The sequence below is a fragment of the Gadus morhua genome, chromosome 19, assembly GCF_902167405.1.
Source record: "Gadus morhua chromosome 19, gadMor3.0, whole genome shotgun sequence".
Taxonomy (NCBI): Eukaryota; Metazoa; Chordata; class Actinopteri; order Gadiformes; family Gadidae; genus Gadus; species Gadus morhua.
Window position 1 is genome coordinate 5,050,024 of NC_044066.1, and position 16,572 is coordinate 5,066,595.

The window sequence follows — 16,572 nt, forward strand, 5'->3', positions numbered from 1 at the left end:
AGTTTTGCAATGTCTAGTTTCTTCTGCCGGTGGCTTTTTGGGATTGACTTCTTCAACTAAAGTTTAACGGTGGCGGCGATTAGGTGGTGGTCGCTATAGGCATCTGCACCCCGGTAACTCTAACATCTTGCAGTGACCTGCGCCATTTAGCATTAGTGATGATGTGGTCGATTTGGTTGATTGTCCTACCATCAGGTGACTGCGATGTGAGCTTATGGATGTTCTTGTGGGGGAAGATGGTACCACAGTACAGTTATATGCTCCTATAACGGCTAGCCGTTGGGAGTTGCTGGACCGGCCCAATTGTCGATCCAGCAATGAAATTCATTTAGTAGTAGATTTCGAGGAGAGGGTTACTGATCCCACCTGCCTCTATGACGTCCTCACAGGACGTGAGCTAACAGTAAGGGTTAGGTGCCTTGCTCAAGGACACCTCGACACTCTGCTAGGAGGAGCCGGGGGTCGAACCAACAACCTTCAGGTTACCAGCCAACCCGCTCTACCTCCTGAGCTACTACCGCCGATGACCAGGTTGTTGCTCATGCAGAAAACAAACAACAAGGCGTTCACCATTGTAGTTCCTTTCACCACATCCTGCCCTTTGCCTTCTCGTTGTTGGAATTGTCGGCTCCCACTTTGGCATTCATGTCACCAGTTAGGAGAAGAACGTCGCATTGGGGTAGCCTCGTTGGTTGGTGCAAAGCGCTGTAAGATGGTGAGTTTACAGTACTTTGAGTTGAGGTGTACTTGGATCAGCCTTTCACTTACTGGTTCCCACTCCAGCAAGGTTTTGGCCTTCTCCTTGGAGATTAAGATGGCTACACCATGTGTTGGTGTTCTCGTGGCCAGAATGGAGAATGACAGACCCATCATGCAGGACTTGACGACCGGAGCCGGTCCAGTGACTCTCACTTATCCCCATGATGTCCAGGCGGTATCTTTTCATCTCACTAAGGACATGTGCTTTCTTGGTGGTCCCAAACATTCGGACGTTCATTGCAGATCTTGGTTTTAGGCCCTAGTAGGCCGTCTTTCACACTCCTGACTTCCTTTTGGCTTTCATCAGATGTGGTCATACTGCCACCCAAAGAGTTTGGGTGGCTGGGGTCTACAATGGGCCTGATATCAATAGGATTTCTCATTTTAGTTTCTGTAACAATAGTTGTTTTTTTACGGGAGGGCGTTGTTAGCGCCACGCCCAACCCCCAACCTGGAGGACCAGGCGCTGCCTTTTGTCTCACTCCTCACCCAGGACCAGTCTGGTATGTTTGAACCTGCCAGGAGCCGTAGGCTCCCTCCAGCATCGCTCTCAGGATCATAGAAGCACGCAAGCCTCTCCACCACGGCAAGGTCACAGCAGGTGGGGAGGATAGACAGATATAGACAGTGATATATATATATATAGATATTGTATATATATATATATATACATATATACATAGATAGACAACATACATGTGTGTTTGTGTCTCTTTGGCAACAAGATTTAACTAATCTAATCAGTTCAATAAAGAAAGAAGGCGGGAGAGGGAGGGAGTGGGAGAGGGAGTGGGAGAGGGAGAGAGAGAGAGAGAGAGAGAGAGAGAGAGAGAGAGAGAGAGAGAGAGAGAGAGAAAGAGAGAGAGAGAGAGAGAGAGGGGGAGCGAGAGAGAGAGAGAGAGAGAGAGAGAGAGAGAGAGAGAGAGAGAGAGAGAGAGAGAGAGAGAGAGAGAGAGAGAGGGGGAGGGAGAGAGAGAGAGAGAGAGAGAGAGAGAGAGAGAGAGAGAGAGAGAGAGAGAGAGAGAGAGGGAGAGGGAGAGGGAGAGGGAGAGGGAGAGGGAGAGGGAGAGAGAGAGAGAGAGAGAGAGAGAGAGAGAGAGAGAGAATAATGGTGAGGAAGACGATGGCAGATTTTTTGCTGGAAAAGCAAACCCAACACCCGGTCTTTTGTTCTCGCAAATCCATTTTGCTGTTGCCACCTCCACACACAACCCCACACACCCCAGCCTTCAGCGGAGACCGTGTGCTGGCTTTAGCCCACACACAGGGTCTCTGCTGCTGAGGAGAGCCAAAGACAGCTGTCTGGTCCCCGGGGCGCCTACACACTCTCTCACACACACCGACACACCGACACACACCGACACACACCGACACACACACACACACACACACACACACACACACACACACACACACACACACACACACACACACACACATAGACACACCCTTTTCTGAGTGCACTATTTTAGAGGCTATTTTATTAAATATTTAGAGAGCCAGTGAAAGGTTTGCAGTTATACAGACACATTCTCCTTGCATATTTCTGCAAGGGATCTTGGGTTAACCAATCCTTAGTTAAACTAGACAAATATCTCAACCCCTTATATTAAATGGATCTTACTCAACGTGGCAACTAAAATAATTAACTAGATTAAATAGCTATACGGTACAAATTGTAAAATATGATAAAGGCAACACAATATTAATTTGCTACCATCAGTTCAATCAATGTTCAAAAAATGTGTCTGCTCTTTCTCTTTTGCTCGTACATTCTACGGCAGATTATGAACTACACTCCCATCTAGTGGGCAAGATACAAAAATACAACTTCTCTGTAGCTCTGCATTTCATCCCAATGTTACATCTTTTACTACAACAATTTGACCAGACTTATACAATACACACATTGGGTCATTTCTAAGGCATAATGGTTAGAATAAAAAAATAATAAGATAAACAAATGTTGTGCTATGAAAACAATTAACGATTACAACTAAATTCTAGATTCATCATTTCCAAAATTGGTTGCCTTTCAAATCAAATGCGCATGCGTTTACTATCACACGCATGCGCATTGCCATGCAGAATGTTTTGTATTTGCTGATGGCATCTGGAATGCGCATGCGCAGTGCCCTTAACGAATGTTTTGTACTTGCGGCTGGCGTCTGAAATGATAAACTAACGCCGACACGGATCGATATTTCTTATTCTCAGGTGAGGTTGTCATTTGGTGTTTCATTTTCGAAAACAGTTAGTAAGAAGACAATTTGTTGGCACAAATGCATACCGTCATATAGCGCATGCCAATATTTACAGTACAGAATATTTAATTGAGTAAATTTGAATTATTATTCTGCAGCCACCAGTCTTCCTCTATGGCTGTCTGCTGGGATCTATGGTTCTCATGGTCTTCCTGGGACCAAAGAACCATAGATCACAACATTCCTGGCCATTGGTTTTCCTCCATGTCTGTCTCCTGGGATCTATGGTGCTCTGGTCTTACTGAGTCCAGTGTCATGGATGTCATTTCCATCTATGCAACATGCTTCACATTTAACAGGATGATGACCCATCGCCTGGTGGTTTATAGTTCGGCTTTGGTCATGTCAGAGGCAATGCATTGAGTTGCATGGTCTAATTGAATAGTATGCATTTGATCAGAATGAATATAAATAATATAATAAATGAATAAATAATAATAAAATAATAATAAAATAAATATCATGATCATATGATTATTAGGGTGTATTATGGTTCAATGATGTTGTCACATTTATAATCAATGTGTCTTGATGTGCAAGAGAACATTTTCCATCGAGGTCATGTTAGATGTACGTTTTTTTGTATGGATATTTTTTATATCGTTATTGCTGTAAGGATTTTTTTTGTATTGGTATTTTTTTCTTATTTTATTGGGTACAACCTGGAATAAGTATTATTTGTATATCTTGAGCAGAGAATAATGTGTAGGCTACTAAAGAAAGTCTCAGTTAATGAACCTCATCTCTCTGAGGGTTAACAATGGTAAAGGGTAAATAGACTGCATTTAAATAGCGCTTTTCTAACATTGCCTAACATTCACCCATTCATGCATTCATTCACACACCGACGGCGGTGTCAACCATGCAAGGCGACAGCCAGTTCGTCGGGAGCAGTCAGGGTGTCGAGGTGCCTTGCTCAGGGACACTTCGACAGGAGCCGGGGCTCAAACTAGCGACCTCCTGGTTGCCAGTCAACCCGCTCTACCTCCTGAGCCACATCCCGCCCCCATCATGATTAATGATGAATGATTGATGATGATTTATTATGTTCTAAATGGGAAACTGATCGCATGTATCCCACGCACTAACGACAAGGGTTTTTTCTCTGGGCAGTGACCTGAGCCTACAGGAGGAGGATGGGGAACACGAGCAGCGACCGAGCCGTGGGGGGTCACGGGGGGGAGAAGACCCACCGGCGGGACAGCAGGGGGGCCAAGGACGGGGACCGGCCCAAGATTCTGATGGACAGCCCGGAGGACGCGGACATATTTCATGGGGAAGACATCAAAGTAAGCGGACCGATTGAGAATCGGATACCTGAACAACACGACTTGTGTTGTGTTGCAATCCTAAGTGTTGAAGGTTTACACTTGTTCTGCATTACCCTAAGAAGTAGTTAATGTGGGTTGCGTCACGTCGGTTTTATTTGTATAGTGACCTCGATGATCTTAAAAAGGCATTACATGCCTACCTTTTACATCCGTCCTGAGTCCTAACCCTAGTCAAATCAAACGATAGTTACGCATGTAACTACGGTTCTATGAATTCCGGATGACCGCCAGAGGCGGTCAGTAGGAATGAAATAGAACTTTATTTACAGAGCATTCTTTGTGCGAAACGGCAACACATATTGCTTAGCAAGAAAAAAAAAAATGGATTGATTTAAAACAGAAAATAACCATATGAATCCCAGAAAAATAAAAGTTTAACTGCACAACCAGAAATATCCTGCTTTCTAGAGACAAAGGAACCTCTGATATACTGTGTCGTCTAGAGACAGTAAAAAAAGGAGTACCTTATATACAGTGTTTTCATGTGTTTTCTCTGCCTTATATACAGTGTTTTCATGTGTTTTCTCTACCTTATATAAAGTGTTTTCTTGTGTTTTCTCTACCTTTATATACAGTGTTTTCATGTGTTTTCTCTACCTTATATACAGTGTTTTCATGTGTCTTCTTTACCTTCTATACAGTTTCTTCCTGCATCTTCTCTAGGCCCACTAGAGGCAGAGGAGTACCTTTTAGATACAGTGTCTTCCTATTTCTTCTCCAGGCCCCGCTAGAGAAGGAAGAGTACCTGGCCTGGCAGCAGGACCTGGAGGCAGACGATAAAGGTCTGACTGTGGACCGGCCCACCGTGTTTCGCTGGACGGGGGACGGGAAAGAGGTCTTCCTCTCTGGCTCCTTCAACAACTGGACCAACAAGATCCCCCTGATCAGGAGGTGAGAAGCGACAGCACAACAATAAAGATCCATTTAAAATTGCTTCATGGCATTTCTTGAGTAAAACTTGTAGTAGATACTTTTGTACTTTGAATGTGTAGGTTTTGAATATTGAGGCACCATATCAAAATAAGTGACTTATCGTTAACTCCTTATCCAAGTGTTTCTTAGGCTCAGAACCACTTTCGTGTTGTTCTGTTTTCCAGTCAAAACAACTTTGTGGCCATCGTGGATCTGCCAGAAGGGGAACACCAGTATAAGTTCTATGTGGACGGCCAGTGGACCCACGACCCCGCTGAGGTACACAAACACCCCCGCTACGGATACACAAACAAAACTCAAACAGTAGTCGCATGCTAACTCAGCGTTCAAGTCCCAAGTGTTTCTGGACTAGGGCTGCGCCGACCATCAACCGTCCATCATTTATGGTCAACAGAGGTATCTTCAATCCTCGAAATTCACAGGACAATCATACAAGAAGAATCCTGAACAATTCAACATCACAATTCACCCAATGTTCCTTCAGTTTTGATATCATTTCATTCTTAGAGACAAACGTAAAGAGAAATCGTTCTTTACTATAATCTCTACTGATGGTACTGATACTATAGTCTAAAACGTAATGAAAAGTCTTTCTTTACTCTAGTGATGGTACTGATACTATAGCCTAAAACGTAATGAAAAGTCTTTCTTTACTATAGTCTCTAGTGATGGTACTGATACTATAGCCTAAAACGTAATGAAAAGTCTTTCTTTACTATAGTCTCTAGTGATGGTACTGATACTATAGCCTAAAACGTAATGAAAAGTCTTTCTTTACTATAGTCTCTAGTGATGGTACTGATACTATAGCCTAAAACGTAATGAAAAGTCTTTCTTTACTATAGTCTCTAGTGATGGTACTGACACTATAGTCTAAAACGTAATGAAAAGTCTTTCTTTACTATAGTCTCTAGTGGTGGTACTGATACTATAGTCTAAAACGTAATGAAAAGTATTTACTATAGTCTCGAGTGATGGTCAGTTGGTGGTTGGTTCACGGCTGCTGTTAATAATGTTTTGGTTCTGCTCCAACCCAGCCGGTGGTGACCAACCAGCTGGGGACGGTCAACAACCTGATCCAGGTGAAGAACACAGACTTCGAAGTGTTCGACGCGCTCATGGTGGACTCCCAGAAATGCTCAGACATGTCAGGTGAGGCCCTCGCTCAATGGTTAATGTTTAATGGACTGCCTTTATGATGCGCTTTACCAACCAGTGGCCACCCAAAGCGCTTTACAATATTGCCTAACATTCAACCATTCATATACAAATTCACACACTGACGGCGGCGCCAGACATACAAGGCGACTTGTTAGGAGCAGTTAGGGTGAGGCGTCTAGCTCAGGGACACCTCGACACTCATACAATAATAGCAACTAAATACAAAAGCCCCAGCTTGGTGAACAGGAAATCTTAATAATTAGGGCTTATAAGTGATTACTGTTAATCACAGAACTGGCTGTGATTAATCACATATTTCAAATAGTCGAGTTGACTTGTCTTTCTCTGTGTGTATGGAGGTTAAATAATTGATGCATGTTTGTTTGTATGTGGTGCTGTGAAGAAAAGCATGCCGAACTGTTAATGGGAAACAAAAGAGCAGATTGGTGACTCATTTATTATAGGACATAGTTGTTCCTAGTGGTGTGCCTTGAGGCAGGACGAGGTGTGCTCTGCAATGAGTGGGTTTTAATACATAAACCTGCACTAAGTTACTAACATAAATGCTAATATTTATGATTTGTTTTATTCCAGATTAATTTAGCCAATAACTTAATAGAAGTTATTGCTTCATCTAAATACTTTCAGTATCTGTCAACCTGAATCCATGAGATATCCTTTTGGTAAGCTGTGAATTATTGCAGAACCATTTTATACATGATCACCCTTTCATGTGTGATGTTTTCCATAGTCAACCCTTCAACTGTAAATCGGTGTTCTTTGAGTGTTTGTGATTGTTGTATGCTAAGCCCCAGAAAGGTTGCGTAACAGATCAATAATTAAACCACTGAAAGTGATGTAGTAAAATAATGGTTATATAACAAAAAAGTGTCTAAACATGAGATGTGTGACACGTTAACCAAGCTACTTTTCTTTTGACCACTTGATACTTTTAGTTGAAGACTTATAACAAAGTGTGTTTTGGCAGACCACTTCTTTAGCTTTGTATATGTTTTCTGCATGATGATTAACGAGCCGTCGAATTGTTTCCTCTCCAGTCTCTGCTTGAGATTACAATGCTGCCGAATATAACAAAAAATAAAACTTTGAAAGTGTCTCTTTTCATAAACTAAACATGAGATGTGTGACACGTCGTTAACCAAGCTACTTTTCTTTTGACCACTTGATACTTTTAGTTGAAGACTTATAACAAAGTGTGTTTTGGCAGACCACTTCTTTAGCTTTGTATACGTTTTCTGCATGATGATTAACGAGCCGTCGCATTGTTTCCTCTCCAGTCTCTGCTTGAGATTAACATGCTGCTGACTGAAGTGTATGAAACGTGACTTAATTCCTTCCTTAAGGGTCGGTCACACCCCATCCAAAGTCAATGGGGCGGAGGATTTCCGTTTGCATCAGTCCAGTGGGACTTACGCTTAAAGTGCTCCTTGATTACCTCTCGTTAAGCAGTGAGCCCATCAGCCGCTTTCGGACGCGGCCTTGCCAATGTTTTCCTAGGGAGTTGAGAGTTGAAGCCCGACCTCACGGCCTGGGTTCGCCACATTATTTCATCTTTTACCCAGGTTGGAGATTAACAGAAATTGTTATCAGTTAAGAGCAATAATCTTTGGTCTTACATCTACATTTATATTTATATTTAGGGAATTTAGCAGAAGCTTTTATCCAAAGCGACTTACAGTAAGTACATTTGTCAGGAAAAGGTGAAACAATATTTTGCTGTTGGTACAGTTAGGATGTTCATAGAACCAAGTGCAGCACTTACAATTGCTAGGTTAACCCATTCCCCGTATACCACAAAGTTAGGTAGGATAAGATGCTACACAACTAAGTTCCTTAACTAAGTACAACAGACAATAAGTGTGTACATTAAGTGCAAGGACGTACAACATACAATAGGTCTTATGGTTGGGTATTTCTGAGCTCCCAACCTTGCATCCAGCAATGCTAGACATGCGTTGAGCATTTTATGGTTTTCAGTTTATGGTGAGCGTTAATGTTAAACGCCCTCTTTTATAATACATGATTAAGTAATTCACATTTGAATGTTCTGTGACCTACTAATACACATGCTCAATGCACAAGAAAAAGTCACACCTGCTGCAGTTTGTGCTCACAAGCATCTTGGATGATCTGAACGGAAGCTAAACAGATCATTTAGACTCGCTAGCATTCTGGCCAGCGGCCTTGCTAGCGGTCGTGCTAGCTGCTCACGGCTAAAGTGAAAGGGTTCACACTGGGTGTTTAACCTATGGTGATCTGACTCTCAATTAGCATATTAGCACACTGGAGGACAAAATACTTATTAAACATGTTTGTATGCTCTATGGACAGCGCACAAATGCAATTTTCCATTTTCTAAGTTATTTCAATCAAAACTCATACAACCTTGCTTTGTATTCAACTATGTAACCATGTCTGTGTGCTATGTGAGCAGAACGTACTACATGAAATTTAAATGAATGATGTCAATCTCAATAATAAGTGTATCTCTCTAATGGATCTCTGTAATCTGCACATGGATGCCAACTTTTTCAATGTGTCGGTTTTAAGAAATTAGGGCCTTCATGGACAGGACAGTGAAGAGGGACAGGAAAGTGGATCTGAAGAAGAAGAGAGGGAATGACAGGTAGCAAAGGACCCTCGCAAGGTGGGAATCTGACGTAGGTCGCTGCACGACGTAGTTGGGTGGTTAGCGCACTAGCAGGTCGAGCTACCTCATCTGCCAACGTTTCGTGTGTAAACGTGATCACTGGCAGCATCCAGGCATGAAAGGGTTCGGAAAGACCTAGACCGGAGGAGCGGAAAGTTACACAACGTAACCTCCCTGAAACCAAATGTTCCCAGAGGAGTCTGGCGGCGGCCTGTTGTGACACATTAACCCTGCTGGAGTAAGGGCTCTACAGATGGTTAAGCTGACGGCTCTGCAGGTACCTCTGGAGCTCAGGAGTCGGGGTAATGAGAGAGAGGGAGGTCGAGGTGCACTTGAGCCAAACACCCTCCTCCTTCACTCCTTATTACAACACGACAAAGGTTTAACTGTGTGTGTGTGTGTGTGCGCGTGTGTGTGTGTGTGGATGCATGTGTGCGTGTGTGTTTGCGCGCATGTGTTTGTGTGTGTCTCTATGTGCGCACACGTGCATTAGTGGACAAATAGGAACAGCCGATTTGTTTTCAAGTGCTTCAAGCACCAGGTGTTTCTAACGGCACCATATAGACTTCATTTCCCATGGGTCTTTGCGTCTCTCTCCAGACCTCTCCAGCTCCCCCCCAGGGCCGTACCACCAGGACGCCTACACTCCCAAACAGGAGGAGAAGTTTAAATCCCCCCCGATCCTACCTCCACACCTGCTGCAGGTCATCCTGAACAAAGACACCGGCATCTCGGTGAGTGGACAGGGGAGACGACAGAACAATCCATGGCCATTTCAAAACCAGTGGGAAGGTCCACCCAGTGCTATGAGGGGACAGCCTACCAGTTGGTACAGGCAGTCCACTGGACAGGCTGGTGGATGATCTGTCCCTGAATGGACGTTAAACAAGGTGACTGAGTCTGAAACATTGTAAGGGCTTGTGATGGGTGACTTCCCACTCATGCTATCACAAGAGGCTTTATTAGTCCTCACAAGCTTTTTTAATGTCAATCCACTTGTAGTATCACAAGTATCATGTCTGTCATACCTCTGGGAAGACAGACCGACTTCTGATATCACAAGTGGATCTTTTTTTGAATGGAAGGTACCCATTAGTCATGTTTTTAACAGTTTTCTCCTGTCGCCCCAGTGTGACCCTGCATTGCTTCCAGAGCCAAACCATGTGATGCTCAACCACCTCTACGCCCTCTCCATAAAGGTAACTCCATCAGACACCATATACAATCTTAAGTTTAGACAAGGACACAATGACCTCCTCCCAGCAAGGACAAGTGTGGACACAAACTGACCAAAGAATGCACACACATAATGTTACATTTCTTTTGAATTTGTTGTAGAGTATTTTAGCTTTGAAATCTATTTGTTTCCTCTTTAACAATGTGCTTCCAGCTCATTCTGTTTGTGTTCAGGAATTGTTACTGACTACAGTTAAAATTAGAGCTGTCAGTTAAACGCGTTATTAACGGCGTTAACGCAAACCAAATTTAACGGCGTTAAAAAATGTATCGCGCGATTAACGCAATTATTTTATTAAAAAAAATAATTTTTTTTTTTTTTTTTTTTTCTTTGTCTCAAAACAAAGAAGCAGTAGCCTGACTGCTATGTTCAAATGACATTTGTTCAAAGCAGTCGTTTAATTGCACTATAGGCTCTTTTTTTGTATCGTCCTGTTTTGATCAGTGTATATGCCAATGTTGTTATCAATAAAAAATCATTTGCACAAGGCAAGCTGATGCACTTCACCATGTTGATAAGAGAATTAAAATGAGAAGAATTATGGGACAAAAAAATCAAGGGATATTTAGCATAGAAAAATAATTTGCGATTAATTAGAGTTAACTATGACATTAATGCGATTAATCACAATTAAATATTTTAATCGCTTGACAGCTCTAGTTAAAATATAAAAAAAAACTGTAAAAAGACTAGATCGCTAACCCATATGTCAAAGTGTAAAGGTCTACAGCTAGCTAACCCTATGCCAATGTCCAAGTGTTAAGGACTACAGCTCACTAACCCTATGCTCATGTCCAAGTGCTAAGGACTACAGCTAGCTAACCCTAGGCTAATCCCCAAGTGTTAAGGACTACAGCTAGCTAACGCTAGGCTAATGTCCAAGTGTTAAGGACTACAGCTAGCTAACCCTATGCTAATGTCCAAGTGTTAAGGACTACAGCATCTTCCACTGTGTGTATTTCTCCATAAGGATGGTGTGATGGTTCTCAGCGCGACGCACCGCTACAAGAAGAAGTATGTCACCACGTTGCTCTACAAGCCCATCTGACTAATCGGGACTTGTATCTGGGTAACCGAAGACACACACCTGTAAACGTGTACAAACACACTGCACCACGCAGCAGACCCACAGAGATTCTGATCCGCTGAATCCTGGCCCAAGGCATCCTATTTCTATTGAGTCTATACATGCAGAGTTTCCTTATCAATCTACTTCTTCATCTCAGAGGAGCGATGTAGAAGGAGAGGAGGTCACTGGCCAATCACCAAGCTTCAGAACCCTGAAACAAAGGGAACCATGGGAACAGTTTATGTTTATGAGATATAGTATATTTTCTAGGGCAGCGTCTAATCGACCAGCATAGTTTATTCTGAATAAAATTACAACTAATTGTATTTAGTTCTAAGTTGCAGCTTGAGTCCTATAATGTCGTATAAGACCGTGTTGCCATACAGAACAGGATCTTCACGAGAAGGCATTCTGGCTTTGGTTTCACCTCCTCACCTCCTGTTGTTCTCCTCCTGCACACGCTCCAGCCTGTGAACCCATTAATTACTCTGTATACAGCCCAGAGGGAGCGTACATGCAATCCAAATGTGGGAAGGTTGGCTATGTATTCAAAGTCTATTTGTTTTTGTTTTTTTCTGAGCACTGAAGCGGAGGTTGGTTCAAGTCCTTCCCTCTCTGAGGTTGTGGCAGGTCATACTGAGGCAACCCACGCCTCGCCAAGGAAACGATTGAATTCACACAACTTTAGATTGAAGATTCAACCGTTGAATCAAACAATATATTATTTTATGTCATGAGAGCTCAATCGACCTCTGGACAGGAGGAAGTCATAAAAATGATCCAAGCAAGTTTTTTTACGGGAAGGTATTCTTTTACCCTCCACTCTGTCTCTGTTAATCGTTAATTCAGGTCAGTTTATGACGTTTTCGATTGCAGATGAGCTGTACTTAGTCGCTGACACACAATCGCTGCCCCTCTTTTCTTTTTGCCTTACTGTATATCCATTGTTCTTTGAGCTGGTAGACCCGCTGAGGTGATGAGGCCGGAGTGCGGCTGTTAGGACTGAACTGACGTATGTGCGTGTGAAATGTGATAGGAGGAGGATGTCTGGACTTGGCTGGACCTTAATGAGGATGTAATTCTCCATACAGGCTGTGAAGAGAGAGAGAAGTTAATTCCTTTTAATGAAATTTCTTCTCATGGAGACTGACATTGATACAATGTTGTATTCTCTATCCATGACGTATTTTGAGAATGTATTTTGTTGCACTGCACTGTGTTTATATGTATATCTTTTTGTTATTTTTTTTCAAAAAGGTCATAAAAACATATCACGCCACAAAGTGAAGTGTTATGTATCAAAAACCTTTCTCACAAACACTGTCTCAGAGGGCATCTTCGGTCCACATTGGAGGACAAACCGTAGCCTAATAAAGTGCAAGGAACCGAAAAATCCCAGGAGACAAACCTTGATGAGGCACCCAGAGGAGTGAGGAGTTCAGACAGATGAAACAATATCAAAACAACAATGTTAGGAAAGCAATGTCACAGCTGTCACCATGGGTTTCCATCTCTGCGATGAATAAGACACGCAGAGCAAACAGTCGCGCTACTACAAACATCGTCGGTTTCCTCTCTACATGACGAAGGAAGTGGTCTAGGCTAGTGCGATGAGCAGTTGCACTGCTATCGACGTTATGCTGCATGCAGACTGAGTTTGCATTGATTCGAAGCAGTCCCAATTAGTCAACGCTTGAATAGCTGTCCTCGATACTTTCTGTGTTTTTAATCTCTACCGCCTCATATCAAATGTGTTTTTCACTACTCTTGTTCCGTGTTGGCACAGACGCTAATGCAGTCCTCAGACAAGTCCTGACTGAAGGGGAAATTCCGCTCGCTTATTCTCTTGGTACGGGTTGACGAGTGCATTTCCCTAAATCACCTGGCACTTATTCAATATGGAACCCATTACACAACATTTGATTATCCTTAACGACTATCTGTTGTAGCTGTAGGTGTTTGAACTAAATATTTACCCTACCTTTTTTTGCTATCATATTTTTTGGCCTATTTATTTCCTGTGTGGTTGAGGAAGGGGCCTTTTTGGGCGGCAGTAGTCCTTGAAAGTAGTAGATAAAGGAGAGAGCTACTCTTCCTGTGTGTTTCCTGGTTGGTGTTCAGGGGCCCTTGACATCCAGGAGCCAACTGATCGTAATTCACGCATGATTATAGGAAAATAGATGACACGGAGGAAGAAGGCAAATGCATCGTGTGCTGTGTTGAAACCAGTGCGGATTCACGATTTTGACAATACTCCATAAAATATGTTGTTGTTTTTTTAGAGGGGAACTATTCTCTAGCCTTTATCCTGTTGATGAGCAATTTCACAATCTCTCAATCTCTTTTGTGAAATCACGATGTTGCTGTGTTCCAACCGTCTGGCTGGAAGGAGCTGATTGGACTGTATCAACGCCAGCCCTAGGCAGAGGTGTATATGGCAATCATACACCTGAGTGGACACTCCTACTAGTGATGTCACAAAAGAAGTAACCAGGCTCCATCAGGGGCAATTCTGGGGCCCTTGGACCAGCATATCACAGTGTGTGACAGACTGGAGCTGTCACAGAGATGTTAGAGAATCGAGCTGTCATTTTACTGTCCGATCGTTGTGTGTGTGTGTGTGTGTGTGTGTGTGTGTGTGTGTGTGTGTGTGTGTGTGTGTGTGTGTGTGTGTGTGTGTGCGTGTGCATTTCAATCAAAGTATGAACGACTGACGTTTAGAGATGAAGAAGGTTGTATTGGCCAAATTGCGCAAGGTAGTGTTTGCACTGAAGTCTCACGGACAGTCCGGACTGAAAATAATCATACAGAAAAAGTGTTTTAATGTCTCTTACTGTTTGAATTCTGCATATATTTCACTGGAAGTCTGGATTAAATATGCATTGATCTTTAGCCGTACACAACCTTACCTTATCCAAGTTTTGGATGTAACAGTAATAACACAAGTTTTGCTTTAATGTTATGGTATTTAACATGTGTCCATCATCAACGTTATGCTGTGTTTTTGGTTTGAAACTGAATATCTGATAAGGATTGATTCATGTCTTGAATTGAACATAAAGAAATTGGTTTTGTTAAAATGTTTTATTTATTTACAATGTCGATTTCGTGATTTTCGAGGTTGGTCCCAATGTCGTCTATCTTGACTAAATAAATCTAGATTAGTGTTTAATTAAATATTTACTAAAAAAGACCCATTTGTTTCTTTTCCTTGTTTCCAAATATTTAGATTTTTTACTACCCTAATAAAATATTAACAGGGAATTAAACGAAAAATTCTCTTTTTCTTTTTCTGTGTCCTAGTTTTAGAGGAGAAAACCGATCTCTCTTGACTGTGGGAAGGAGAAGTCCTTGGAGACTTTTATTATGAAAAATGCTTATCAGCACAAAAAGTTTGGTCAAGAGAAGGTTGCTACAAAGTAGCAATCAATCAAAATGCCAACTGTGATGTAGTCATCCCATATTAAATAGATACATCCCTAAAATTCCTCCTCGCCTATCCAAAAACACAAACACACGCGCTCTTATATTGGTACAAAGAAAACAGTAAATCACTTAAAAAGTACATTGTATCAGCTTGATCCAGATCCGTTATTTGTCACTCTTAAGTCAGCGTTAATTTAACGATGCCACTTCCTGCATTCTAGATGTTTTCCAGTGATTTGCTGACTTTAGTCACATTCTGTGTTTTTCGTCCTGTGGTAACAGGATACAGGATACGTGGGATTCTATTATTGTTGTGTTAATTTGTGTTGGCTAAATAAACACACTGGGACCATAAGCAACATTGGTAGTTTTCTTTTCAATGTTTCGTACTTCTTCTTGCAGTAATAATTGTGTACCAATAGGGTGCTGGCACTCTTTTCTCAGCCACTGCATGTGTATTTACTGTATACATACGTGGTGGTCCACGAAAGGTCTTCATGACAATTTACTTGCACACCTCAGGTCAAGATCTGGAACCACTGATCTAGGGGAAAAAAAGGCCATTCTTTATCAAACCCTTCTCACTGATGCCCTCTCCTGGTCCGGAGCGGTATGAATGAAAAGCCTTGTCGTGTGTCGTTTTTACTGGTGATGGAAACAGTTGAAGGTGGGACTACCTGGGAAACAATATATCGCTGTCAGTACAGTAAGGACGTTCACAGAACCAATAAGTGCCAAGGACTAACAATCACTAGGTTAACCCGTTCCCCATATACAACAACGATAGCTAGGATAAGATGAACACAACTAGTATGATAAGTCTGTAGCTGATAGAAACAGAACAAAAGGCCCTGGTTTTATATTGGCTGTGCTGTTTATATTGAGTAAGCCCGAGCAATACCAGACCTTGTGTGTGTATACATGGGTACATGTTTCCAGGGCCGACGGACTGCGGGGGAAAGTGAGGCAGTCCTGGGGGGGCCCAAGGCAGAGGGGGGGCCAATGGCAATAAAAAAAAAAAAAAAAGATTTATGTCTTTTGAAATTATCCACCAGCCCATAGTGTTAGGAGTCGCACACGGCCACGTCTCTTCCCCCCCCCACCCCGTCAACAATTGTTCTCTACCTCTATCCCCCCCCCCGTCAACAATTGTTCTCTACCCCCCCCCCCCATCAACAATTCAGCTCAGGGGGCTGGTAGGGGGAATTCGGGGGGGGGGGGGGGGGGGGGGGGGGGGGCATCAGTACCTTTTGTATACAGGGCCCAGGATTTGGTGCCACGGCCCTGCATGGGTCACACAGACATTGTGCACATGTTGAAATCTGACGTCATGCAAACACACATCCATAAATCTGACCCTTAAAACTTGAAATTGAAGATCCATATAAAAAATAGATCAGTGCTTTCACGCATTCTCATGTTTCTCTCGTACGTCACTGAACCACACCAGGGGAACCTGTGCAGACAAGTGGACCCTGCTGCTCTCAAGACCGCGAAATCCTGTAGTAAACAGCCGTGGCATGCGTGCCTCTCTGTTTGTGTTCTCCGAAGAGACTGGAAGTTAGCCAACAGAATGTTTGTCGTGTTTTAGCACGTCTGTGTGAATTTGGTTCAGGTAGTCTCTCTTGTTCGGATCCCAGCGCTCATGTCGTCCGTTGAATAGTAATACAGCCGAGGAGTTAAGGACACAGGTCTGTCACATGACTCACTGTACACCTTGT

At 42.7% G+C, this 16,572-nt stretch overlaps 1 protein-coding gene across 1 annotated transcript; it reads left to right on the top strand.

Moving 5' to 3' along the window:
* Positions 1 to 2,843: 2,843 nt before the first annotated feature.
* Positions 2,844 to 14,689, top strand: prkab1a (protein kinase, AMP-activated, beta 1 non-catalytic subunit, a). The gene is made up of 8 exons (XM_030341768.1): positions 2,844 to 2,976; positions 4,137 to 4,312; positions 5,076 to 5,245; positions 5,452 to 5,545; positions 6,325 to 6,439; positions 9,720 to 9,853; positions 10,250 to 10,318; positions 11,327 to 14,689. The coding sequence occupies exons 2-8, from the start codon at positions 4,160 to 4,162 to the stop codon at positions 11,402 to 11,404; spliced, it is 813 nt and encodes a 270-aa protein (XP_030197628.1). The 5' UTR covers positions 2,844 to 2,976; positions 4,137 to 4,159; the 3' UTR covers positions 11,405 to 14,689.
* Positions 14,690 to 16,572: the final 1,883 nt, after the last annotated feature.

Bases quoted from the DNA above. Each gene is read 5' to 3' on its own strand.
- prkab1a (XM_030341768.1), top strand. From the start codon at position 4,160: ATGGGGAACACGAGCAGCGACCGAGCCGTGGGGGGTCACGGGGGGGAG. The intron at 5,546-6,324 runs GTACACAAACAC...GCTCCAACCCAG, and splicing joins GGACCCACGACCCCGCTGAG to CCGGTGGTGACCAACCAGCT. The intron at 10,319-11,326 runs GTAACTCCATCA...TTTCTCCATAAG, and splicing joins TCTACGCCCTCTCCATAAAG to GATGGTGTGATGGTTCTCAG.